Below are 26796 nucleotides of genomic sequence, written 5' to 3'. Positions count from 1 at the left end.
AATACCACTAGACCGTAGTACTAAGTGGCAAGTATTTACAAATTAGATGAAGGGATTTTATTCATGATGACCTAGCTTTGGTTTTACCATGATTTATGAATGAAAAATATTATTATTTAGTTTTTGTAAGTTTATCGTTTATTTCTTTTTTTGGACGTTTTACATTGGATGGTTAGGACCATCCAATGTGAGAATCCTGGATCTGCCACTGCTCAAAACTAATTCCCATTTTTTTTATAATAAAAAAAACAAAAGAAAAATAAAAAGGAAAAAAAGGGATCCCGGCTTCCTATATATATATATATGGGTAATTGATCATGAGCATTACCATGTGTGTGTGTGTGTGTGTGTGTGTGTACATACACATGCAGTAGTTGATCATCAGCATCATCAGAAATATTGAATTGATCAGAACTAATCAATGGAGGAGACTATTATTAATAGTAGCACAAAGAAATTAGTACCGGAAGTGGTGCTAAATTCAGGCCACAAGATGCCAGTGCTAGGGTTAGGGACAGGTATATAAAGTGCCTCCAACACCAACTGATGAGCTCGTCCCCATTCTCGTCAACGCCATTGACGCCGGCGACCACCATATCGACACTGCCGCTTTCTACCAAACCGAAGAAGCCGTCGGTCTAGCCGTGGTCCGGGCGAAAGAGCGAGGCCTTATCAAGAACCGGGATGACATGTTCATCACTTCCAAGCTGTGGTGTACTGATGCTTATCCTGATGGTGTTCTCCCAGCCCTCAAAACCTCACTCCGGTATGTAACCTATCTATACAAACCTATATATATATATATAAGGGCCACGTTTCATGCTTTTGATTAGATTGGATTGGATAATTTGTTAGTTTTACAAGTACGTTTAAATAAAAATAGAGGTCAAACTTAAAAAAAATTTCTGTTCGAAAGTTGAACGTAGAACATAGATTAGTCGGAAGCCATAAGTTTTCAGGTAATTATAGGGAAACTAAATTTGGAAATTAAATTTGCAAACTAAATAATGTGTCACCAATAAGAATAAGCATGTTTATCAACATGTAAGTAATAAATCAATCATCAACTTCCATGTCCTTTAGTTTTCAAAATTTTATATACAAATTTAGTCTTCCTAATATTACTCCAAGTTTCCTTTGCGATTAATGTTGAACAAAATTTAAATGTTGACTTTTGTTTCTTACTTCAACGTACGCTAAATCTAGCGAGTTATCAAAACCAAAATCCAATCGTAGGCAGCAAGCGTGACAAAAAACTATTCAATATTAATATAATTTGATTAATAGGATGTTATTCAACTAGTTGTTAGTTTAGTGATATTTGTTGGAACGAAATGTTTTCTGGTTGTTTGACTCAAGTTACAATGGTCTACTTGAGTCACGAAGACAAGTGTAAAGTTGAGATTCAATCTATCCATGCATGACGTATATGTCCTAGATGTTAGTCAAGTGTCATGTCGTTATAGATGACCTAGCGTGTGTGTAGCTTGGATTGAATTCAGTGCCAATGATTTTTGACGAGGGAACGTGTTTTTGCTGAGCTCTGCAATAATTTGAACGGCAGCTTTCTTGCACAAAAATACGAGCACAAGTTCTTCAAGTTCATTCATTCCTTTCTTCAATATTTCCAAATCCAGAAATTGACAAAACAATCTCAAATACAGCATATATCAGTATTTTTTTTTCAGTGTAAGATGTCTCGAGTTCGAGTTCACATTATTTATCTATATATATGAAGGAGGCTGGGGCTGGAGTACGTGGATTCGTTGGCCGTTAAGGCTGAAACATGGAATCCCAGGATTTGAACTAACTAAAGAAGATATGATACCCTTTGATATAACGAGGATATGGGCGGTCATGGAAGAAGTTTCCAGGTTAGGCTTAGCCAAGTCTATTGGCGTTAGCAATTTCGGCATCTTAAAGCTCTCTCAAATCCTTCACAATGCCACCATCCCCCCGGCGGTTAACCAGGTCGAAATGAACCCGTCTTGACAGCAAGGAAAACTGCGAGACTTCTGTAAAGAGAGGAATTCATGTGACTGCGTGGTCTCCCTTGGGACTTTATGGATCTCCTCAGCTTAACAATGCTGAGATTGATATTATTCCGTTCTCGAGGACCTCGCTGCTGCCAAAGGGAAGACTGTGCCACAGGTAATATTTGTTTCGGATTTTGTTGGTTAATTAGTTTATAAATACAGAAACTAGGACAGATTAACTTGGTTGTGTTCATGCAGATTATACTAAGATCCATCGTCCAGCAAAGAGCAAGTGCAGTTCCGAAGACTTTCAACAAGGAGCGGATGAAGCCGAACCTTGACATAGTCGATTGGGAACTAAGTGAAGATGAAATGAACAAGATCAAGCGAATTCCCCAGCGCAGGCTGTGTTCCGCAGAGTCCTTTGTTTCCGAAGCCGGACCTTACAAGTCACTCGACCAACTCTGGGATAATGACCCCTAACTTCCTAAGCTCTATGTTACCCAGTGTTCTAAAAGTTTCTGCAATTCTTGGCGCTAGGCAAATGGTCACCACCACGATTAATTCTTAAGCGTTTTAAAAATAAATAAAAAATGACATTTAAACTTGCCTAGACGTCTGCCTGCTTAAATCACAACTTTCACTTAGACAGAAAATAAATTACTTCCATTTTGCGTCTTTTTTCTTCAATAAATTGAAAAAAACTTGTTGGATGCTTAGATAAACACTGGTTATATGTTTGTTCCCATGTTTTTAGTATGTTACTTTATAATTTATATGTCATTCTATTTTACAATTTGTATACCCAATACAATTATGTCATTATATGTCATTCTATTCATGCTACACAATAAATTTAATTAAAATAAAAATAAAAACAGCCGAGGCCCTGCCTATAGAGCTACGCCCTTGTTCACTGCCATGCTATCGCCTTTTAGAATCTTAATGCTACCCGAAACTAATTCCATTTCAAGTTCCATGCATAATGATCGACATGCATCTTCTTTTCATTTCTTTTTCTGAGAATAATTTTTAATGTTAAAATGGCATACATAAACTCCTATGAAGTCGATAATCTTTTCAGCTTCACTGTTAGGTATTACACATTTGAAAATTTAATAACAGAAGCAAACTGTGACAGGTGATCCAAGTTTAATTCCAAAACTTTATGTACAGTGGAATTCATCTTGATCGCAAATCTCTTTGTTAAAGTGTTGACAGGCCGTCCACATTTACCTTCGGTGTGAATGCTGCTTGGGATCCATTTCATGCTCCGGAACTATTTGATGGATGTCGAAGAGGATGCATCTTCGCAAACAGTAAAGCCTTTCAGCAATCAGGCGGTAGCCTATACGTGCGAGTGATACGGATCTGAAGCAGAAGCAATAAGACTATAATCAGAACAAAATGAATAACAATATTCTCGCAAATAGCAAAATCTTGAAGATCATCAAAACCAGCAAAGAGCTGTTGCACAGTTGGCTTAATCATAAAAAATTGAAGCATCGGGCTACTTGAGGAAAGGCAGTGCTTAATCTCAACCTGTCATCTAATGGTTTGAGCAAATCTACACTCGATTAAATGTCGGTAACATGAGTCTTTTTTCACCCAAAATAACTCTTGGTTACTGAGAAGTGACAATCTTTTCACTTTTATGCTGGCATCAACAGCACCTATCTAAACTTTCCTCCTTATTCTACTTCCATAGAAATTAGTAATACTTTGATTAAGGAACAATGAAATGATACTTGCACGTACATATTGTGAGTGTGCACCCGTGCAGCGGCCATGAGTAGGAGGGTGTGTGTGAAATAAGGTCGCAAACGAACCATAAAAGCAAACATAGGGAAGCTGGAAATAATGATGTTTTAGAAATCAAGTGTAGGAAGAGTCAATACACTGGGCCAAGCAAAGCCATCACGCTTCTTAAACCAAGATATCTTGATGTAGCCCCTGCAAAACCCTGTCCAAAACGGCAATTATTAGAAATCCTGAAATGAGAGAGAAACTAGCATAAAGCTAAGAGTTAAAACAGACATGGACATGAGAGATCCCGTGACATGAAGGCAAGGGAATTAAAAACCTTGAAAAATATCAGACACAGGAGGAACACGGTAATGTACACCCATACGACTGGTGACCAAACAATTAACTCATTTATGGTTCCTTTATAGCTGAGAAGTGTGAAATCGAAGACGTACCTTTCTAACAAAATCCCTTTTTAGCTGATGGTTGGCAGCTTCTAGGAACACCTTCCCAGATAACTTTCTAGCTAACTACCACAAAGGAAAAATAGTTAAAGGTATGTAGAGAAGAAACGGAATAATCAGTTTGACTATACTTTTTTCTTACTTACCAACTGATAAATCTTCGCCGAAGTAAAGATACCACCACCCTTGAGAGAAAATCATAAACCAACAAAATTAAAAGATATGAACTTAAGTTGGAGAGAATTGAGCGTGCATAAAGTCTTGGTAGTAAAGCTACATTGCCTTCAAAAACATGGATCGGAGCTCTGCTGCCCCGACTTTTAAAGCACTGAGGGCCTGCATCTTCCATTGATTGAGTCCAAGTTGAAGACTATGTTGACCATCAGATGGCTCAGAGAACTCCAACAAGCCCTCGAAATTTCCTGATTCTTCACTACATGAAATTGCCTTGTTAGTAAAGGCAGCAACTTTGTTATCCGGGTGGTGATTATAAAAGCTCAAGGCTTGCTGGGTAAGTGAGTTTAGTGGCGGCAGCGGAGGCGGCGGTGGTGATTGGGGGAGCAAAGGGGAGGTGGAGCGCCAGAGCTGATGAGGCAATGGACATATCTCACCGCACTCGGCTGTTGCAAATCGGTTGCTGAGAGTAAAAGTGCTACCGGAGATGTAGAATTTGGGGGGTCATTAGTTTCAAGTGTTCGCTTTTTCGTGTTGTGGGAATTCCTGAGATTGTGCGATGCTCAATTGACTACCATTTTCTAACCGCCATTGACTCATTTTCTGCTTACTGGACGAATCAAACCGGACCGAGCCGGTTCAGTTAGGAACGGTATTTGTACGGTTTCGGTTTCGCAATTTCGAACATCCACCCCAACTCGAGTTTTCACCCTCTACAAGTTTAATTTAGAATAATTTAGTGTAAACCATTACTTTATTAAAAAAGCCTAATTTACAATTAAAGCCTAAAAACTTGTTTGAAACTACTTTTAAATGACTGAAAGTTTTTAGAGAATATGTTTTTTTGAATTCTAAAAGCACTTAAAAGTGTTTATTTCAAAAAACACCACTTATGTGCTTCTTGCATGAAACAATAAAATGTTTTTCTAGAATTCACTTGTCATTTTACTAAAGATTGATTCCAAATACGCTTTTAATCATTTCAAAGATATTTCCAAACAAGTCATAAGTTATTATTCTTTTTCTCTTCTTTCGCATGCCATTTTTCTCCTCTTACAAACCCCTTTTTAGACCGTCAACTTTAATAAACGGAAAAATCTAACATTATTAGACATAAGTGAAGGAAAAATGCGTATGGTTATCAACTTATCATTCCCGTTGCTCGGTTTGAAGTTCTTACGTACAGATTTTGAAGATATTCGACGTCTCCCCGCTCAAAAGCACATTCCACAAGTTCAATGGTGGCAGTAATTTACAATTTGACACTTCCATGTAACTGAGGGCGAGGGAGAGAGAGAGAGAGAGAGAGATGGGTATGTAAGGAGAGAGAATATATTTGAAGAATGTATTGCAAAGGATTTAAAGGTAAAGATACAGACTTGTCTCTGAATATCTCACGACTACAGCTTTAGTACACCAAGCACTAACAAAATTAATTTGACCAAACTTCTCTACAGAGGTGCCTGTGACTCCAAAAACACGAGAAACCATATCCGATGATTCATGGAGAAAAAGCTACTACTCACACTTGATCGACCGGTATATGTGACGGACAAAAAGCAAAGCTGCACGGAAGCCTACAGTTCCAAGCATGAGGAAGAAACCGTAGCAGATGCATGCCATGTAACCAAAGAAGAATGATGTTTGCATGAATCCCGACATATCCGAGCGTGCGTAGTAGTAATACAGACAATAGGCATAGATAAATAGTCCAGTAGACCCACCACAGAGGAAAGACCTGTACCGAAACCAATGTATACATCAGTCAAGGAATAGTATATTTGCATCTTCTGAAATTGAAACTGGTTTACAAAAGGGTTTAGGCATACACAAGAATAAAAAGTATAATAACTTGCATAGAAACCCTAACCAAACTTAGAATGCACAGATAATAATAATAGCTGCTTACCTCCACCACCACTCATGGTCCTCAGCAGCAAGTTGGAAATATGTCAATGCCACGGTAATGAAAGCAGTGACGATCAGGAGAATGATAAACACAATAAACAAGATGCTGTAAATGGTGTAAATCCTGTGACCCCATACACTTGCAAATATGTAATACAGTTCAATGTATATAGCACTGAAAGGCAGAAAACCGGCCATTGCCATTTGAGGGATTGTTGCCCGGTACCAAGGTAATGGTGGAATCTCTCTCGGATATTTAGTGGTGCGAACAGGGGCTTGGAACTCAGCTTTGCTGTTCTTCCCAGCAATCCCACCTAACACCAGTAAAGGTGATGTTACAAGTGTCCATATCAAAACTATAACTACAATCGTGCCGAATGGAAGGGCAGCAGTGGCCGTATAAGCAATTGCAACAGTATTCAAAAAGCAGAATGTAAGGAACAGAGGTCCACAGAAGAGGCATCCCGTCAGCAATAGATTCCTAACCTGTCATACCAGAAAGTTTGAACCTTTAATTATTAAAACATCAACTTCAATCAATGATACCAAAACCATAGCAAGGAGAATTTATCATTACATACCCAGTTTGATCCCTCTAGCTGACAATAAAATGACGTAGCAGTATAGCCCGCAATTCCTGAAGTGAGTGCATAAATGACTACCAGAGCAGTAAATAAAGCCCCTCGGTTGTACGGATAAAACACACCAACAAGCGCGAGTATGAAAATGAACACCGTACTGCATGGAATGGAAAGAAAAAAACATGAGAAACTTCGACAACTGAGACATGCTGGTGCTGCACCTATAGCTGGATAAATGAGCACTTACAGAGTAAAAAGTTGGGTTCCTGAACCAAGAGCTGCTGCGAACAGGGACTTGTATTTGGGGAACCGAAATACATCTCCATGAATGTATTTCCATCCAGTCTCTTCCTGGTCTTCAGCTGCTTCTTCATCATGGGCATATCTTTTATACAGAAAGAAAAGGTATAAGTAAGAATGGGTGAACCGGCAGACATAAAACAGGGAAAAGGATTACTAAATATGCTTACTTGACAAAATCATTCTTAAGCACTCGCATGAGAATTGTAGCAAGAAACCCGGTCAAGAGGAGAACTGTCACGCATGAATTTATAATTGAGAACCAATGGATCTCCAAATGATGAGGCAACGATGAGGACTGAGAATACTTATCCATCCTCTTATCAAAAGGAGTGGTTGTTTCCTTCCACTCTACAGTATACATGAATTCAACATCAACTTCTTTATCCTCTGTAAGGTCAACCAGTGCATTTGGATCTGTACGAACATTGACTTCAATCACGCGATCCTTGTTATAATAGAGATCAAAATGAATGTGCTTATAAAGGTACGTCTTGTACTCGCTTGGGTCTTTGCCTTCCTTGTCAACCTTCCCTATGAAACCCCAAATCGGCAAGTCATCATAATACATCTGGAAGTAATAGTCCTTGTTGACAGCAGATCTGAACTGGGCCACTTCTTCCTTTTTGAGTTTTTTCTTGCAAGCTAATTCGGTATCTTTATGCTTTAGGAACTCAAGTTTGTAAGGGGCACTGACTAAACGATCCCCATTTAATACTTCACCAAGAGCTTCCTTTTTCTCTTTCACCGCACCTACAATTCGGATCCAAATAATGAGGTAAATTCAATTCCTCGGAGAAGATTAAGGAAGTAAATACGAAGGAAACAAATCGATTTGATGCAAACCTGGTGAGCAGAATGGGAGATCAAAGTAGCGGTACGTTTCACTGGAAACACCGAAAAAACAAAAAGAACCAAACTTTAGACCATCAGGAACACCAAAGTTCCACCATAATCAAACTAACATACAATTTGCTATCCAGCTCAGCAGAAACAGAGCTAAACTTCGGATTACAGTACACATGAAATTTCGACGAAAAACAAAAACACAGTTGACTCATAAACTTGATTGTAAATGACTAAGAACCCAAATCAAATCTTTCAAAAACAGATCAAGCTCTGGTATTTACAAATAGCCAATTTAAATTCAATTTCCAAATCACAATGTCTAGCTTATCCCACCTGAACCAGAACTTGTAATTCATGCAGATTTCTCAGTAACCAAACAAATTTTCTCAGTAAACAAACAAATGGGTGCGGAAATAAACTCAGATCCATAACAATTACAGCGAAATAAACAAACCCAGAAGCTGAATTGAGCTAAGAAAGCATGAAATTTTGAGATCGAGCAGTGCGGAGTGTTGGGTTTTACCTGGGGTTGTGAAACGGGCCGACCTTGTTGGCATACAGAGGGACTAAATCTCCTTCCTTGTAGCGATGATCCGACCCGTCAGACCTGACTAGATCCGCACCGGACAGAATTAGCAAAGCGATGATGCAGTGTACTCCTACCGCCATGGTCTTCCTCATTCTCTCTCTCTCTCTCTCTAACCTCTGCAGAGACAAGACAACCACGTTCGGTAGATTTGATTTCCTGGGTTTGGTTTGGGTCTTTGGTTTATATATTTATTTGGGGGTCAAGCTCTTGGACTTAAAAACTTTTATGTTATTTAGTCAATTCCAACGTTATAAACAAACAAGAATGTGTGAGATAAAAAATATAATGTGAGGTTCTGATTACGCTAAAAAAATAATGTATTCCACTTTATAATTTGTAGAATGCTTGAAAATTATGAATTGCATCAATTGGAGGCTCGTGATGATAAATTGTCTTTGACATGAAAATATGAAAGCGTAATCCACTCATTTTGATCTTCTTATAAAAAAATCATAACTCGAACAATGTAATTAGTAATATATTACTTAAAAATGCAAGAAGAGATGTTATGGCCAGAATTTTTAATATTTTTCTTCCATTTGAATTTAACTTATAGGAGTAATATCGATTAGAAGAAATCATAAACTCAAACGAAGTGAATTTAACATAATTGACTTTTTAGCGTAAAAATGTAGTTTTTCATTAAAGATTCTTATAAAATAATTATTAGTTAATGTGGAAATAACTTGTTTTTATTTTTAATGTGAAATGAAAATGAGGCCAAACGGGGAACAATTGGTGACGGAGACGGAGTGCCTCACCACGTGGTGAGATGTTTGATGCCTTACCGACGCTTCGGTGTCTACCTTATGCCGTAGGGTGCGTCTCAAGCTTCTCCTTTTTTTTTTTTTTTAATTTCTTTCTTCCTTTCTCCGTCTACGTGGTCGCACGTGATTGGTGTGCTTTGTGAGACTGAGAGGTCTGGTGGTCAACGCCGTTGGGATGATTCGTTGGCCTCCTCCCTTTTCGGATCTCAAAATTAGCGTTACACGCACCAATTTTTTCACCAAGGCCTTGGGCGTCTACTATACTGTTACAATGACGTTTTGCCACAATGTTCATTGTGCTTTTGGACCAAAACGCTACCGTGCTATTTTGTTTGGTCGAGTCGCTATCATTATTTAGACCAACTATTTATCTCAACGCAAGTTGAAAATGTCTCAATGAGCCTTCTTGATTTTCGAATAGGTGGATTTCGGTGAGAAAGTCATCATTTGATCCAAAATAAAGGGCAAAAACATGATGACATTTTATTTGAGTTTTAAATTATATAGAACAAAGAAATTAGTTGGTGATTGCTTAGGAAGAAGGGCACACCTTATGAATTTATGAACCATGGCCCAAGTAGCCTAATTTGAGAACCATATTAATTATGCTCATAGTGGTACTTTCACGCCTTTAAGCAACAATAACGTGCCGTCACAAAAAAAAGAAAGAAATCACGTCCATATTAATGAACCAAAATTACATACACATAATTCCATTCTATGAATGCATGAATTGAACATGCAAATGCGTGGTTGTCGAGCAGTTGGGACTACAGTCAATGTGCGGTTTTTGAACAGTTGGAAATCGTTGAAATACGATTGTATTTGCAGGTTAATTCTCGTCGAAGAATTAGCGTAAATCAATCTCAATCCTAATTCCCACTTATTCTATCCAACACACACAACTTGCATTCGGTCTTCATGCATATCTGAATGTCTTTTCACTATCTCGTGGTTTTTGTGGCTTACTAGTAAAGAGAGGGAGGGGGTTTTCTCTAGTATATGTCAAAAGTACACATTTAAATTATACATCTGAACAAAAACCGTTAAATCTCGTAAGGTTAAATGTTATAATGGGTGAGTATAAAGTAGTATAAGTCAAATGATCGTTTTGTCCAGAATAATATAAACAGACCTCTAACCACCACAACTTATTGAACCAATCATGGACTTATGCACACATAAAGTCCAGCCCATCTTTTCTTTGGATGCCAAACCAGATCTTCGTTTTGTCCAGAGTAATGTAAACTCCAGGCCCAGAGAGAGATAATGGGCTCACATTGCTTCCGAGGGAAACCAATTGTGTCCGATGGTGGAGGGCCTAATTTTTACTAAGTGGACAATTAGAAGCCCAAAAGAAACAATTTTACAATTTTAATTTTATCCTGTGTTAAGCTCATTCAAAATGTGTTAAAATACATGCCGCGCTCATTTCTATTAATTAATAAAAAAAAAATTTGTCAATCAAAAGAGGTAAAAATACTATTTAGTTTTATATCACACAAAAAAAAAAAAAATGATGGACAATAATGTAATTTCATAGGTCTAAATTTTACTTTTTTTTTATTGAAGTCCTTACCTACAGGTGATATTAAAATATCTCTAATAATAAAAAATAAAAAAAAACCTCTCATTCCCCCCACATTCTCTGTCTATCCCTCATTCTCATTTTCTAAAAAATTGTGTTTATACATACAAAGTGTGTAAGCAAATGTTAATAATGTGTTAAAATAACACTACGACTAATGCTAGCACAACTCATACAATGATACTTAAAAACATGTTTAAGAAAAAATAAAATAACAACAAAAATCATAAATATATTTTTAGGATAAAAGTAGTGTGAATTTGGTTTTCACAGTATTTTTATTGTTATTTAAAAAGTTTATCATGTCATTAGGAGACGCGGGAACTACAGACAATAGATGCTATCATGCTGATGTACAAATAATAAGTTTATTTTATTATTAATAATTTTTTATAACTCTCAAGTATAAATTAGTGTAGCATTTCATTTGTACCAAAATAACTCTTACTCGTAACAATTTATTCAACATAATGATCAATGAGGCATAAAAAAATAAAAAAGAAGAGATAATAGTGAAATATTAATATTTTATTTCGAAATAAAGTCGAGAGTAGTGAGTGAATATATTCAATTTATTCCAGGGGCATCTAAATTTTAAAACTAAAAGAAGCTATTAGTTTAATTTCCAAAAAAAAAAAAAAAAAAAAAAAAAAAAAAAATGCTATTGGTTTTGGACCACCTCCAAGGCTCCACCTCCATTCAGGAGACCACGCATGCCCCCTCCCGAAAGCCTACACAGAGAAGAAACAAAAGCAGCAGCAGCAGCGCCAGCAGCAGCCGGCCACTCCCATTCCCACCAGGTGCCTCTCTTCTCTTCCTCCGCCGCTCTCTCTATTTCTAACTCCCTTTTCTCTTTTCTAATTGCAAGTTTCAACCTTTTTTGTCCCCTTCTCCGATACCCACAAATCCTTTTCCCCAAAAAATCACGGGTTTAAATTAAAAATCAGATCTTGATTTTCTCCGGCCGAGAAATGGTTTAGTGTTTTGGTCCAATGGCTATGAAAGTTTCGTGGGATTTGAATCCCACTCCGCGAACTCGTAAATCTGTTGGGATTTTAAGGGTTTGTAAATTTCGGTTTGTGGAGGATTTGGGAATTTCGGCCTGCTTGTAAATGCCGGATCCACGTTGAGAATAAGCGGTTTCGGGACCCAAAGTAATGAGACTTTGAGGCCGGTCGGCACTCTCTACTGAATACAACTTGGGGTTTTTTTTTTTTTTTTTTTTTTGGGAAAAATTGAATGGTTTTGCTTGGTTGCTCGGAAAATGTGGGAGAAAGGAAAAGATTTTTTTTGATATTCTGAATGTTCCATTTTTTCATTGCTCAGAACAGTAGAAGACAAAATGGCGCCAGTCGTTGAGCTTAATACAAGGTAACTTCTTCACTTTATATGGAAGGAAGGAGTGTCAATTTCGTTTCCTTTATTTATTTTTTTCGAAAATCTGCTCTGTTTTTCATTTTCTTGGAAAAGTGAGGCAAACTGGAAGATGGATTTTTGAACTTTTGTTAATGGTGTGTTCTCAGGATTGGTGGGTGCTTAGTTTTTTATGCATGCTTGTAGGTTTTAGGAGGCTGAAAATGACGGACTCAAACTCTGTTGACGTTATTCTGGACTTTCTGCGGAAGAATAGGTTTTCGAGAGCAGAGGCAGCTCTTCGAAGTGAGCTTGGTAATCGTTCTGATTTGAATGGTTTCCTTCAGAAGCTTACTCTTGAAGAGAAGGATTCAGGTCGTTCATTGGAAGCTGAAAACAGGGACAAGCTAGTGGTGGAAAATCAAGGCTTGGGATCTCGGAATGGTGGTGAAGTCTCTAAGGAACTTATAGTGAAAGAGATAGAGTGTGGGACAGGTAGAAATGGGTCTGAAAGCAAATTGAAAAATGCTGCTTGTATTGGGGAGCGGAATAAGTCTATTGAGGTGGCTGGGACAAATCACAAGAGCTTTGCATTCTCTAAAGGTTTAGAGGACACCGTGCTTGATTTATATTCTTGGAAGTCCAGTCCGAGCAATGGACCTGCAGAACCTTATCAAAGTGATGGCGGTGGTATTATCACTAACTTCCCAGAGCCTCAGATATCCCAACAATCAAAGAATCATACAACTGAAGTTCCTGATTCAGGTAAAGCCATTGTGAAATATGGAGAAGAGATTAGCTTTTCTGGTGAAAAGAAAACCTCTTGGTCTGGAAGTACTAGCAAAGCTAGTGTCGAATTCAAGCCTGACAGAACCCAAACAAGCGAACCTAAGGAACTTGAACAACAACTTAAGATGAGTACCACGGTCTTCAAAGAAAATGCAGCAGGGAATCCTTGGTTAAGAATCGAAGAACCAACGAATCCACCTTCAGAGATGTGGAAAGATTGTTCTGTCAAGACCGTGTTTCCTTTCTCCAAGGGTGATGTGTCAACGAGTTATGATAGTGCTCCTGGTTCTGACAAAAAAGAAGGAAAGAGAAAAACTGAGTTGGCTGATATTAGGGCAACAGTAAAGGAGCAGGTTGATGAGGTGGGAAGAGCTTTATACTTAAGCCAGTCACAAGGGATTTCTGAGCAAAAGACCATTAGTAATTTAGTTTTTCCTATTTTGTCTGACAATCAAAAGGAAGAGTTCCCTAGGCTGCCACCTGTCAAACTCAAGTCAGAGGACAAACCATTGAATGTTAATTGGGAGGAAAAGTTTGAACGAGACGGGCCATGCGCGAAACTCAGCATTGCTGACAATGCTCTTCTTATTGGGTCATATTTGGATGTACCTATTGGACAAGAAATCAACTCTTCAGGTTAGTTTTTGATACACTTTGTTTTGTTTTAAGTAGCTATTGCAGACGTCAGTTTTTTTATTTTTACTGGTTTGCAAGACTTCAAATCATTTCACACCTTTTTATTGGTATGTGCTTGGCAGCTATTTACCGCAATGATCATTTTTACCCATTCCTTTGTCTGCTTAGTTAAGTAGAGTTTGTCTTGAACATTCCTCAAATATTGGATTTCTGAAGTTGGTCAGAGTCAATTTTCTTGTCACGTTATCTTGGTTGTTTTGATATGTCTAGTCTCTAATTTCTTCTTTAAAGATTATGGTTCAGGTGGAAAAAGGCCTGTAGGAGGCAGTTGGCTGTCTGTAAGTCAGGGGATTGCAGAGGATGCATCTGATCTGGTTTCTGGTTTTGCTACTGTTGGTGGTGAATCGATTGACTACCCATATTGGGACTCTGATGAATATGATGATGATGATGATGTCGGATACATGAGACAACCGATTGAAGATGAGGCGTGGTTTTTGGCTCATGAAATTGATTACCCTAGTGACAATGAAAAAGGAACAGGTCATGGCAGTGTTCCAGATCCACAGGAAAGGGGTCCAACCAAAGATGAGGATGATGATCAATCTTTTGCTGAGGAGGATTCTTATTTCTCTGGTGAGCGGTGCTTCCAAGCGAAAAATGTTGAACCAATTATGAGTTCAGATGATCCTATAGGATTATCAGTGACTGAATTGTATGGGAGAACTGATGATAATGGTTTAATAGCTCAATATGATGGACAATTGATGGATGAAGAGGAGCTTAATTTAATGCGTTCAGAACCTGTCTGGCAGGGCTTTGTCACTCAGACGAATGAACTCATCATGTTAGGGAATGGGAAAGTTGTGAATGAGAGTGGAAGGCCATGTTTGGAGGAGGTTTGTGTGGATGACGACCAGCTTGGTTCAGTAAGATCAATAGGTGTGGGAATCAATAGCGATGCTGCTGATTTCGGCAGCGAAGTACGGGAAAGTTTGATTGGTGGCAGTAGTGAAGGGGATCTAGAATACTTTCGGGACCATGATGTAGGAATTGGTGGGCCACGGAAGAATAATCAGGACTCAGATAAGAAACGTATTGATAGACTTGAGAGGGACAAGAAGAAAACTAGTAAACATGAGGCAAATAAATATATAGTTGAGAATGATAATGGTGTATTTAGACAGAAGAAAAATCATTCAGAAGGGGGATTTTCATTCCCACCACCACTGAGAGATGGACAATTGGTGCAGGCAAGCTCTAGTAAACCGTTATGGTCAAACAACTTCAATGCTGTTGTCACTGAAGAACCTGATGATGATAACATGCTTGCTTCATGGAGGGAAAAAAGTAATGAGTCCTCACCTAGAATGAGTTCTAGGGATGAAAATAATGCTAATGCTGTTAGATCCACAAACTCTACTCCCTCAACGCTCTCTAATTATGCTTATGCTGAAAGAGAGCATGCCAAGCAAGAAGAAGATGAGAAAATTGCTGCTGTTAGGGAAGAAGATACGGGGGCATTACTTGAGGATGAAGAGGCAGCTGCCGTGCAAGAACAAGTAAGGCAAATAAAGGCTCAAGAGGAAGAGTTTGAGACCTTCAACCTCAAGATTGTGCACAGGAAAAACAGGCACGTCCTTGCCTATTCACCAATCTCAAATATAAACTAATTGATCATGGTTTAAAATGCTCTGGAAACTTTTGAAACTGTAGTGTTAGACCTTGTTTTCTTCAAGAAAGAAGAATAATACCTTAATTACTCCCCTCTATCTATCTGTCTATCTCTCTCGTTGTTTCCTTTATTTTTTTTCCGTATAACATGAACAGCATCATGACAACACAATCCCCCTAAACTTGAAACAGCTTTATTGTGTGATTTCTTCTGTTGAGTCGTGTACTCTTGTGATGGACTTTTGTCTTTTTGCTTTTGCTGATGTTTCTCGCTACTTTGAAGCTCTTCATTGCTATTTTTTTATCATTGGCTTCTTAACTTTCTTCTAATTTGAACCCCATGTTTTTGTTCCACAGAACTGGCTTTGAGGAGGACAAAAATTTTCAAGTTGTTTTGAATTCTGTATTAGCTGGCCGCTATCATGTTACTGAATATCTTGGATCAGCTGCATTCAGCAAAGCTATACAAGCTCATGATCTACATACAGGCATGGATGTGTGTGTGAAAATTATAAAGAACAACAAAGACTTCTTTGATCAGAGCCTTGATGAGATAAAGCTTCTCAAATACGTCAACAAGCATGATCCTGGTGACAAGTATCACATTCTTCGATTGTACGATTACTTCTACTATCGAGTAAGGAAATGCACAATTTGATATTTACTTTAACAACGTTCTCTTTCAAACCTTTCAACCAGTCGATATCACCCCGGAGAGCGGTTATCTTATTTGGTCGCTTTTATAAGACTTTGAGAGATAATTGTTTCATATGTGTGCATTTATTTGCTAGATTTGTGTGACTCGTCTTTCATTGTCTTGTGTACCTGGGACTCATAATGTTCATGGCAGTGCCCTTATGTTAGCATAGGAAGGCAAAAACTTGAAATCTTTGTGTATCTATTCTGTGGTTAGTCATGTCAAGATTTAGATTCCTTTGGGGGCAGGTTTTTACAGTCATTTATATTCCCAACTTGCGCCTCCTGCATTAATCTTGTTTGTGCATTTATAAATTACATATTTGTCTCAATGAATTTTATTTAGTTAGAATTTGACTTTATGTTGTAGGAACATTTGTTAATAGTATGTGAACTTCTCAAAGCAAACTTGTATGAATTTCATAAATTTAATCGGGAGTCAGGAGGGGAGGTCTACTTCACCATGCCACGACTGCAGGTTTGTTTAGTTCCATTTTCTATTTGACAACCGTTTAGTTTTTTTATGCTGGTGTTTAAGGTTTATTGAATTTTTATGCAGTCAATTACGATTCAGTGTCTAGAGGCGCTTCAGTTTTTGCATGGCCTTGGCATGATACACTGTGACTTGAAGCCTGAGAATATACTGGTCAAAAGCTACAGTAGATGTGAGGTCAAAGTCATTGATCTTGGAAGTAGCTGCTTTGAGACGGATCATCTGTGCTCCTACGTTCAGTCCAGATCCTATCGTGCTCCTGAGGTTATCTTGGGACTTCCATATGATAAGAAGATAGATATATGGTCGCTTGGCTGCATCTTGGCCGAACTTTGCACTGGCAATGTAAGTGCTATGCATCCATGTATACATATTGTTAGATTTTATTTTCCTAATACAAATGTTTGGATTATTGATTAGAGCATGTGATTGTAACTGTTTCGTTAAGTTATAGCAAACATGGTTACTAGATATTGACTTCGTTTAATTATCTGGTATTTGAGATCTGTTAATGTTAAGCTCTAACCTGACTGCTGGTTGAAGTAAATCTCAGCTTCTGTAAGAATACTGGTTTATTACGAGTGACATTACGGGTTTGTCTGTCTGTGTAGTGTGTATGTGAAGTTGTGACTATTATTGTTCTATATTATTGCCCCTTATAAGTATCTGTGATTCATCCATAAATCCGTTCTAGTGGATGCGGAGATGAACTACTTAACACTAATTCATGAGATTGTGTTTTGATAAATGACAAAACAAAACAAGTGTGTTTTTTATATATTGTTATGCGGACTTGTTTATTCAATGACGTTGCTATAAATTCCTGTCGTCTTATGAACGGTTTGGTGCCTGCAAAGTCAGACTAAAGAAATATGAAGTTTATACCCGAATTTTGATCACAGCTCAATATGGTTTGAGTCATCATTTTGCAATACACCGAATATAGATTCTCCTGACATGTAGGCAGGAAATGGAGTTATATCATTGTGTCAGTATATCTTACTTGGTTCTTCCTTCAGAGATTCAGCTGTACATAGGATAAAGTACAGATAATATACTGAACAGAAATCTTTCTCAGTACAAGCTATGTATGTATATTGTGATTCGAATTTGATAAGCTACAAGTTTTCTGAAAAAGAAAAAAATCATGATACTGGTTTTCTCAGTACAAGCTATGTATGTATATTGTGTAGGTATATTGTATATTGATACTGAAAAAGAAAAAAATCATGATAAGCTACAAGTTTTCTCAGTACAAGCTATGTATGTATATTGTGTAGGTACTCTTCCAGAATGATTCCCCTGCAACTTTACTTGCACGGGTGATGGGAATCATTTCCCCTGTTGATCAAGGCATGCTAGCCAAAGGACGTGATACGTACAAATACTTCACAAAAAATCACATGCTTTATGAACGGAATCAGGTAAGCCATATGGTTTTGAGTTAATTACTCCATTTATTTAATAAATCTTTGTTAATTCACAGATCAGCTTTCTCCAATTTTGTTGTGTTCGTTTTTGTACAAACACAGGTAACCTTAGTTTACAGGTATTCATGTATTTATTATTTATTTTGTAAACGGTGCTATTCTTCTCTGTTGTTCAGGAAACTAACAGACTGGAATACCTGATACCAAAGAAGACATCCTTGAGGCACAGGCTTCCAATGGGGGACCAAGGCTTCATAGATTTCGTTGGTCATCTGCTTGAGATAAACCCGAAGAAGCGCCCTTCTGCATCTGAAGCTCTGAAGCACCCGTGGCTATCATATCCTTATGAACCCATATCATCTTGAACACTTGCACGGTATGAAGATGCTCTTGGTAAAGACAACATAGCGCAGTTGCGCTTGCATTTTGGAGTTTTGGGCGTCCATTTTACGAAGGGGCCAGCATTTGATTCCACAATGGAACCAGTGATACATATGTTAGATTTCGGCCCTTGGCATTGCTGCACGATGCATTGAAAGGTGTGTTTGGTTTTTGTTTGAAATACCTTTCGGTCCTCCCCCTTTACCAAGTTGTATTCCAAAATTAACTGTAATCCAAGAGTGTCATTTTGCACGCACCGACTGTATTCTTAGGTTCTTCTTTCTTCGCTTTGTTTGATCCGGGGGAGGGGGAAGATCATCATGAAATCGTGTTGTACATGAGTGCGGGATATTCTTTTAGGTAATTTAGTAATTATCTTGTGAAACTCTCCCTGTCCAATTTTGCTTTAGCCGTGCCAAGCAACCGCTGTGCTTTGTACGTGCATTTTGTACTTTCGGATGCCGTTTATCTTCTTAAAACATTCAGAAGTGCAAACAAGTTGCAGCTTTCATCTCCTCACAAACTCTACAGTTTGCCTTCAATTAGCTCGAACTACCAGTCCATCAAACGAGTAGAATGAACGTGTAACATATAGATGTAGGGCCTGAGTTATCATGATTAAAAGCGCTTTGGACAACGTTATACAATGGAGAAGCATCTTCTTGCGTTTTTAAGTACTTTTTTCAAAAGCAATTGGATTATGGTCGGGTTGGGCTTCTGTTATTACTGGTCAGTAGATTGGGCTTGAGTTAAATATGTGCGGATGGAGAAAATTGAACATGGGCCGGATCAGAAAAGTCGGCCCGAATTGCAGTGGAATGAGGGGGAGGAGAATCTAGAAGACGCCGTGGCCCTCCACCTCAGATTGGATTTTGCCAATTTGCATATTTTCGTTCGTCGAGAAAAATGGAGGACGACGGACAACCGTCGGATGGAGAAGCAGCAGCATCCGCAGCGGCAAAAACGTCACTCTTCCCCGTCGTACCCGCCTCTCAGCAAATCACGAGCGTCCCGCAGTGGCTTTCTAATACCAGCTTCACCACCCAACTCTCCGCCATAAACGACGCCGTCGCCGCACACTTCAAACCCGAGCCTCCGCCGTCACCGCCCGCGCCGCAAGAACATGAACAGGGGGATGTGCGGTCACAAGCGCAGCCGTACGAGATGCTGGAGTCTTCTTCTGGATCCGATAGGAGCGACGAGAGAGAGAGGACGAAGAAGAAGAAGAAGAGTAAAAGGAGGAAGAAGAGGAGGAGAGAGAGATCCGTCGAGAGAGGAAGCGGAGCGTTCGCCGATTATGGGTCGAGGAAGTCCGGTGTTCGGGTTTGGGCCGACTCCGAGACTAAACCTTCCAAAGATTATTACCTCGATTCTCATGGGGACCGTGACAATTTGGCCTTTGGAAGTTTGTACAGGTATTTTGCTATTTCAGCTAACTTGCTAATCGCTATTTCAGCTAAATTGCTAATTGCTATGTTAGTCAAATTATTGTGCTAAATTGCTAATTACTATGCCTAAAGTTTAAAATTTTCATGTTTATCTGTATTTTCTGAGCAAATCAATGAATTTTTTTATGCTAGGAATTGAGCCAAATTTGTAGGATTCGTTTGTTATGACTGATGAGGTTGAAGCTTTTGATTGACTCGAACTAATTTGTAATTCTAATGCAGAATGGACATTGCTCGCTACAAACCTTATGGTCTTGCTGAGCTATCCAGGTCTGATTTTCGAGGTTTGTCCCGGTGGAACAAGACAGGTTCGACATTGGATAGAGATGCTGATGTTGAAGCATTGGATGGGAAACTAAAATCTGCTGGTCGATATTGGTCTGCAAAGTACATGGCTTTGGAACGGCATAAGAACCTAAAGCGTGCTCGTATACTTGTCCCCAGAGACCTTGATGCTACAGTTTCCGGAGATTTTATTCCTTTAACAGATGCTCAAACATCTGATGATGAATGTGTTGATGGTGATGATCCACTCTCGAGAACTTCAGTGGTTGAAGAGTCTTGGGAAGATGAAGTGCTACGCAAAACACGTGAGTTTAACAAACTGACGAGGGAGCACCCCCATGACGAAAAGGTTTGGTTGGATTTTGCAGAGTTCCAAGACAGGGTTGCTGATATGCAACCCCAGAAAGGTGCTCGCTTGCAGATTCTGGAAAAAAAGATTAGCATACTGGAGAAGGCAGCAGAGCTTAACCCAGATAATGAAGAACTGTTGCTTCCTCTTCTAAAGGCTTATCAAAGGAGGGACAACTCTGATGTATTAATTAGTAGATGGGAAAAGATACTTATACAACATTCAGGAAGTTACAGGTTGTGGAGAGAATTTTTGCGCGTCATTCAAGGGGAGTTCTCCAGGTTCAAGGTTTCAGACATGAGAAAAATGTACACACATGCAATCCAGGCTCTAGCTTCTGCTTGCAGAAAGCACATTAGGCAGGTTCTTAAACTTACTTAATTCTCTGATTATTTTGTTTTATTGGAGATTGTATTGTTCTATACCCTGTTACAAGAGGCTATAGTGTCCATAATTTAACAAGCTTCTAAGGTTAACTTATTTTTGTTTAAATGTGGTGTCCATTTGATGCAGGTTTGCCAAGCAGAAAACCATCCTCCAGATGCTGCTACAGTTCAACTAGAACTTGGTCTGGTTGATATATTTCTCAGTTTTTGTAGGTTTGAATGGCAGGCTGGCTATCAAGAGTTGGCCACTGCTCTATTTCAGGCTGAAATTGAATTCAGTTTGTTTTGTCCATCTTTACTCCTCACCGAACAGAGTAAACAGATACTGTTCGAGCACTTTTGGAACAGTGATGGTGCAAGAGTTGGAGAAGAAGGTGCTCTTGGTTGGTCTACATGGTTGGAGAAAGAGGAAGAGAATAGGCAAAGGGTTATCAGAGAGGAGACTGCACATGATGATGAAGGTGGCTGGACAGGTTGGTCAGAACCACTCGCACAAAATAAGGAAAATAGTATAGAGACCGAAAAGGAGTCCGAAAGTAATGTAGTGGTTGAGGAGTTTCAAGAGGAACTTGAGGATGAAGATGTCAAGCAAGAAGAAGATACTGAAACTTTGCTAAAGATGCTAGGGATTGATGTTGATGTTGGTGCTAGTGGTGAGATTAAAGACAGTTCAACCTGGATTAAATGGTCAGAAGAAGAGTTATCAAGAGATTGCGTTCAATGGATGCCTGTTCGTACAAGAGGTTCACTCCTTCTCTGTGTGAATGTTGTGTTCTTTCATGGGTGCTTGTATTTTTCATTTGGTCTTTGGATATTTTTTTTTTTTTTTTGCTTTGTTCTGTTCCCGTTGAATAACCCCCCCCTCTCTTTTAAGATGTGAATGTGCTTGAAGTTATTATGCGTGCACCCTTCCCTGTAGATTTTCTTACACAGTTTATATTGGGGTTGAACATGATGCAGCTGCTGTCTCTCATAATGTTGGTACACCTGATGGAGAAACAGATGATCACCTTTCGAGAGTCATAATGTATGAAGATGTCAACGAATACCTGTTTTCTTTGAGCTCATCTGAGGCCCGTTTATCTCTAGTGTTACAATTCGTTGATTTCTTTGGCGGGAAAAGCTCTCAATGGTGAGGTCCTATTAGTATTGTATCTCTATAATCTTATCACTGTTGCATGGGATTTATGTTCGTATTTTCGTTGTCCATATAAAATAAAGGAATCTGATTTCCACAATGAAAGTGGAAATATTAGTGTTGTGTTTAAACTTGCATTGTTTCTTTAAGTTTTCTTTCATTTCTTTGTATTTTTGAGTTAAATTTCATCAACAAATAATATAATGCTTTTACCCCTCATCCACACAGGATATCTACAAACAGCTCCACTTGGGCCGAGAAGGTCCTTAGCTTGGAGGCATTGCCAGATTCGATATTACAAACTTTGAGAAAGGTTCATGATTTTTTAATCAAAACACAAGGCAGTTCAAGTAATTTCAGCTTGGAATCTCTCTTGGGTACCACCAATGACATCTACAGAAGAACAGACATGATGAAATTTCTTCGTAATGCTACCTTGCTCTGTTTATCTGCTTTTCCACGTCATTTTGTCCTAGAAGACGCTGCTTTAGTTGCTGAAGAGCTATCTGCTTTGAATTTAAATCCTTCCAGCCGTTCAGTTACCCCATGCCGAGCTCTGGCAAAGTTCCTCTTAAAGAGTGACCGTCAGGTAACATTTATATTTGATTCTCAATTGCCAGACATATCATATCTCCTATTTGGTTTCAGATCTGAAATTCTAAAGCTATGAATTGTTTGGCCTAATTTAGTCACTTTTCCAGGTTTTGACTTTTGAGCTACCTTATTTGTTTCTAAAACAAGGCTTTAACGTGTTTTCAATGAGGGACACGATTGTGGAAGGTTTAAGAAAAATCTGTATACATTTATCATAATGCATTGATACGTGGAGGTACCAGGTGTGAGAAGTGGGCCGAATCGCTAAAATTAAATTATTGCACATTCTGACATGCTCTAAAGTGACAGCCTTTTTTTTACTGACTAACAGATTGTTTGATAGTATACCTGATATTGTCCTCTTTGCCACTTTTTACAAATAGGATGTGTTGCTATGTGGAGTTTATGCAAGAAGGGAGGCTTTTCATGGGAATATTGATCATGCAAGAAGAGTATTTGACATGGCATTGTCATCTATTGAAGGGCTTCCTTTGGTAAGGTCTACATGTTTGTTGCAAATATGTTTCGTAGTATATTTTGGCCAACGGATATTTGTTTGTTATGGAAATGCACAAATAATACTCCTAGTTTGTTCTAAACTTATGCTTTGTCACTAATGCTACAAGGTTAGTCATGCAAATGTTGAGACCATCAAAGAGATTGTTATTTTCAAAGTATATGCTAACAAGTGATCACAATGAACCTACGTTGAGCATTTATGCTGACTTTGTCTGTGCTATTCTGCACATGGTTTCTGTAAACTTGTTTGAGCTATCCGTCTCTTAGAGCTCATGTCTGATATCAATTTCATTAACCTCTTTAAGTTTTTTTTCTCTGTTAGATATGATTTTTCATGAGGCTGTTAGATTTTGGGTGTTTTTTGTTTACAGTGAATGACTAGAACATTGATTCCTTTAAATAATTTTCAGCCTTATATCTGCAGGTTTGTTATGGATTTTGTTTGTTGGCATTTACACAATGTATTTATTTTAATCTTTTACTGTTGAGCAGGAATTACGGTCAAATGCTTCTCTTCTATATTTCTGGTATGCTGAGACAGAGCTTGCTAATGAGCATGGCAATGGGTGTGAATCATCACTACGTGCAATGCATATTTTATTTTGCTTAGGAAGTGGTTCTACGTATAGTCCGTATAAATCTCACCCATCAAATTTGCAATTACTGAGAGCACGCCAAGGTTTCAAAGAAAAAATAAGAACAGTACAAATGGCATTGATGCGAGGTGTTATAGATGATCAATCTGTTGCTCTCATATGTTCTGCTGCTTTATTTGAAGAGTTAACCTCTGGATGGGCTGCGGGTATTGAAGTTCTAGATCAGGCTTTTGCATTGGTGCTTCCAGGTATTTGTCCTGTGCAACTCCTTACGTCTTGTCATGTTAGTATTCTATATGATTCAAGCATTTTACTTCATCCTGTCAGTCATATTCTTAGTTCCTCTACCCTGCATAAAGGGTGTCTTTTGAATAGCTTACTTTTTATGTAGAATAATCGCGTAGGTGTTAAGAGAGAGGGTTTCAATGGTTTAAATTTAATAAAGGATCATTAAAAAAAAGATTGGTGAAGGCATGAAATCTCATTATACGCATGTGTTAGGTAATGATACTGAACATCACTTTGATTGTATTGATACGTGAGATGAAAATGTTAAGGTATCTAAGTGGGGGACGAATTACGGAGAATGTCAACTTTCTTTTTAGTTTCTATGAACCAATCCAGATATTGGGGAGACATATGCATGATTTAATGAAATATAAACTTGTTTGGGCTTATATTGAGTGCATGTGAACTGCAGAGAGAAAGAGCCGTAGTTATCAACTTGAATTTATGTTCAGCTTTTATATGAAGATGCTTTGGAAACATCATGGTCAGTCAAGTCTATCAAAATGCTGGGAGTCAATATTGCAGGGGCTTCAAATATATCCATGCAGCCCTGAACTATTTAGTGATTTCATCAAAGTTGGCCATCTTTATACGACACCTAATAAACTGCGGTGGGTGTTTGACGACCACTGTCACAAGTAAGATTTTTTTTTTCCTCATGACACTTTTTGTTACAAGTGAGATCTTGTAATATGATGATTTAAATTGTGGTAACATATGCATTGCGTGTGATGATCCATAGGAAACCTTCTGTGGTCGTCTGGCTTTTTGCATTGTCATTTGAATTGAGTAAAGGAGGATCGGAGCATAGGATCCGTGGATTATTTGAGAGGGCATTGGGAGATGATAGGTTTCATAACTCAGTTGTTCTTTGGCGATGCTACATTGCATATGAGATGAACATGGCAAAAAATCCTTCAGCAGCTAGGAGAAACTTCTTCCGGGGTATCCATGCCTGCCCATGGTAAGATATTGCTCGCTTGACGTGGTCATGAATACAGTTGTATCCTAACTTGAACAATCTCTTGACAAGAGGTTTCGCGATCTAATTAAACAATATGCTTATTTTTGCGTTCGTCTATTCCCTGCATCGTGTTAACTTGGATAAATATTTATGATAGGTCAAAAAAGCTATGGCTTGATGGTTTTATGAAATTGAATTCCATCTTATCTGCAAAAGAGCTGTCGGATCTCCAAGAAGTCATGCGGGATAAGGAACTGAATCTGAGGACGGACATTTACGAAATTCTTTTGCAAGATGAGTTTGTATCGTAACAACTTGTGTCTGGATGCGTGCCAGAAATGGTATACTTGATCAAAACGACTTGGAAGACAAGTGTTACAATGTTTGTTCGGAGGTTGTTGAAAACACAACCACAACCATTTTAATGATGTATAACAGAGAATTTTAGATATTTGTGTGTACAACACCCACATCTTGGTCAATGAATCTTTTTTGTACAGACTGTCAATACTGCTCACAATTTTTGTGAAGATCAAACTCTGGAATTCTCTTAAGGTTATTTTGCGTGGCAAGGAAATCGGAAGAAGTCGTACCATGTAGATTTTTTTTTTTTTCAAATTATCATTATTGAAGGGACGTGGAGGGTTCGGACCGTGTGAGTACAAACTCAATATTTTTTCTACTAAGATGTTGCCTCAACGTGAGGTTTTGAGAATTTATGTAAGACTTTTCGTTGATATTCTTAAGGTTGGCCCTAGTGTTGGTAATTTTTTGGGCCCCATTACTATTTTTTTACTTATTTTTTTATTTTTCGGATCAAATATTCTATTAATAATATATGTACAGCTCAATAAATGGAACCGTTTTCAAATATCTTATAAAGTTTTTTTTAATGCTTATGAAAAATATTTTCTGAAAATAAAAAATTAGGTAAATTACATTTTTCATCTTCAGTTTTTTGTTCATTTGTAAGCTCATACAAAATTTTTAAAACATTTCAATTCCTTGCATTTATGGGTGGCTGCGACCCTGCGGGTGGGGAATATATGGTTTTAGGATTTTTGCATATTATTTCAATCCGCAAGCAAGAAAAACTTCAATGTTCATCAACTCAAGAACACCACGAAGATCCCCGTAAATAATGTTAATTTAATTTACCAAAATCGATGTCGGCGAAAAACTTGTCGAAAGGTTGATGGAGAAGGAGAGGCTGGGCCCATTTTAAAAATACAAATTATTTTATATACTTTTATTAATGTGCATCAATTTTGTTGGCCCGCGATGTTCACATCGAAAGATAATGAAGAAACTAATACATTTTGAGACGGATGAACGACGTTGAAATAAAATAATAAGTAAAAGTTTAAAGATATAGTATGAGATTGCAATTGAACACAAACCTAAGAGAGCAAAATGTAATTTATCCTAATAGATTTGTATTTTTCTCAAAAAATGTGGGTTAGCACTCATTGTCACATCCCGGCCCGGGACGAATCACTTCCCAGGCCCGCTCCACCACCATAGCACGATATTGTCCGCTTTGGGCTTACCATTCCCTCACGGTTTTGTTTTTGGGAACTCACGAGCAACTTCCCAGTGGGTCACCCATCATGGGATTGCTCTAGCCCCTTTCTCGCTTAACTTCGGAGTTCCAACGAAACCCGAAGCCAGTGAGCTCCCAAAAGGCCTCGTGTTAGGTAGGGATGCGAATATACATTTAAGGATCACTCCCCTGGGCAATATGGGATGTCACACTCATGGTTTTTAGTTAGTTTTTAAAATTCTTACAAAATTCATTATAAAATCTATTTGTTTTCGCCTTTTCCCCACCGTGA

General features: G+C 38.3%; 4 protein-coding genes and 1 pseudogene across 9 annotated transcripts; 3 read left to right on the top strand and 2 right to left on the bottom strand.

The window, feature by feature from the left end:
- The first annotated feature begins 421 nt into the window (after window positions 1–421).
- On the top strand, window positions 422–2459 carry LOC125478858 (annotated as a pseudogene).
- Window positions 2460–2977: 518 nt separating this feature from the next.
- LOC125479040 lies at window positions 2978–4997 on the bottom strand. Of its 2 annotated transcripts, none has more exons than XR_007259758.1 (4): window positions 4333–4997; window positions 4178–4252; window positions 3875–3939; window positions 2978–3347 (listed from the first exon to the last, which is right to left on the bottom strand). XR_007259758.1 is itself a non-coding variant. In XM_048588051.1 (4 exons), the coding sequence occupies exons 1-4, from the start codon at window positions 4385–4387 to the stop codon at window positions 3209–3211; spliced, it is 330 nt and encodes a 109-aa protein (XP_048444008.1). In that variant the 5' UTR covers window positions 4388–4968; the 3' UTR covers window positions 2978–3208. The 2 variants fall into 2 exon arrangements, 1 of the variants encoding a protein (XP_048444008.1); XM_048588051.1 differs by having other exon boundaries at window positions 4178–4248; window positions 4333–4968.
- Window positions 4998–5678: 681 nt separating this feature from the next.
- Window positions 5679–8694, bottom strand: LOC125478932 (transmembrane 9 superfamily member 3-like). Its single transcript, XM_048587821.1, has 7 exons — window positions 8522–8694; window positions 7996–8036; window positions 7320–7902; window positions 7097–7234; window positions 6850–7006; window positions 6270–6754; window positions 5679–6098 (listed from the first exon to the last, which is right to left on the bottom strand). Exons 1-7 carry the CDS (start codon window positions 8677–8679, stop codon window positions 5879–5881), a joined length of 1782 nt encoding a protein of 593 aa, XP_048443778.1. The 5' UTR covers window positions 8680–8694; the 3' UTR covers window positions 5679–5878.
- Window positions 8695–11600: 2906 nt separating this feature from the next.
- LOC103933814 lies at window positions 11601–18779 on the top strand. Of its 5 annotated transcripts, none has more exons than XM_009343497.3 (9): window positions 11601–11742; window positions 12269–12313; window positions 12466–13720; window positions 14012–15353; window positions 15752–16031; window positions 16461–16568; window positions 16650–16928; window positions 17864–18007; window positions 18190–18779. In XM_009343497.3, exons 3-9 carry the CDS (start codon window positions 12493–12495, stop codon window positions 18376–18378), a joined length of 3570 nt encoding a protein of 1189 aa, XP_009341772.2. In that variant the 5' UTR covers window positions 11601–11742; window positions 12269–12313; window positions 12466–12492; the 3' UTR covers window positions 18379–18779. The 5 variants fall into 5 exon arrangements, with proteins under 5 accessions (XP_009341772.2, XP_009341776.2, XP_048443635.1 ...); XM_009343501.3 differs by having other exon boundaries at window positions 11602–11742; window positions 12503–13720; XM_048587678.1 differs by having other exon boundaries at window positions 11636–11742; window positions 12277–12313; window positions 12503–13720; window positions 14024–15353.
- Window positions 18780–18917: 138 nt separating this feature from the next.
- On the top strand, window positions 18918–25469 carry LOC103941357 (nuclear exosome regulator NRDE2). Its single transcript, XM_048587679.1, has 10 exons — window positions 18918–19809; window positions 20065–20839; window positions 20990–21605; window positions 21823–21994; window positions 22229–22589; window positions 22978–23088; window positions 23606–23957; window positions 24410–24635; window positions 24740–24961; window positions 25119–25469. The coding sequence occupies exons 1-10, from the start codon at window positions 19301–19303 to the stop codon at window positions 25270–25272; spliced, it is 3498 nt and encodes a 1165-aa protein (XP_048443636.1). The 5' UTR covers window positions 18918–19300; the 3' UTR covers window positions 25273–25469.
- Window positions 25470–26796: the final 1327 nt, after the last annotated feature.

This window comes from the organism of the source record quoted next, unplaced genomic scaffold (assembly GCF_019419815.1).
Source record: "Pyrus x bretschneideri cultivar Hongxiangsu unplaced genomic scaffold, Pyrus_bretschneideri_v1 Contig27, whole genome shotgun sequence".
NCBI lineage: Eukaryota > Viridiplantae > Streptophyta > Magnoliopsida > Rosales > Rosaceae > Pyrus > Pyrus x bretschneideri.
This window is presented reverse-complemented; position numbering and strand designations above follow the sequence as displayed.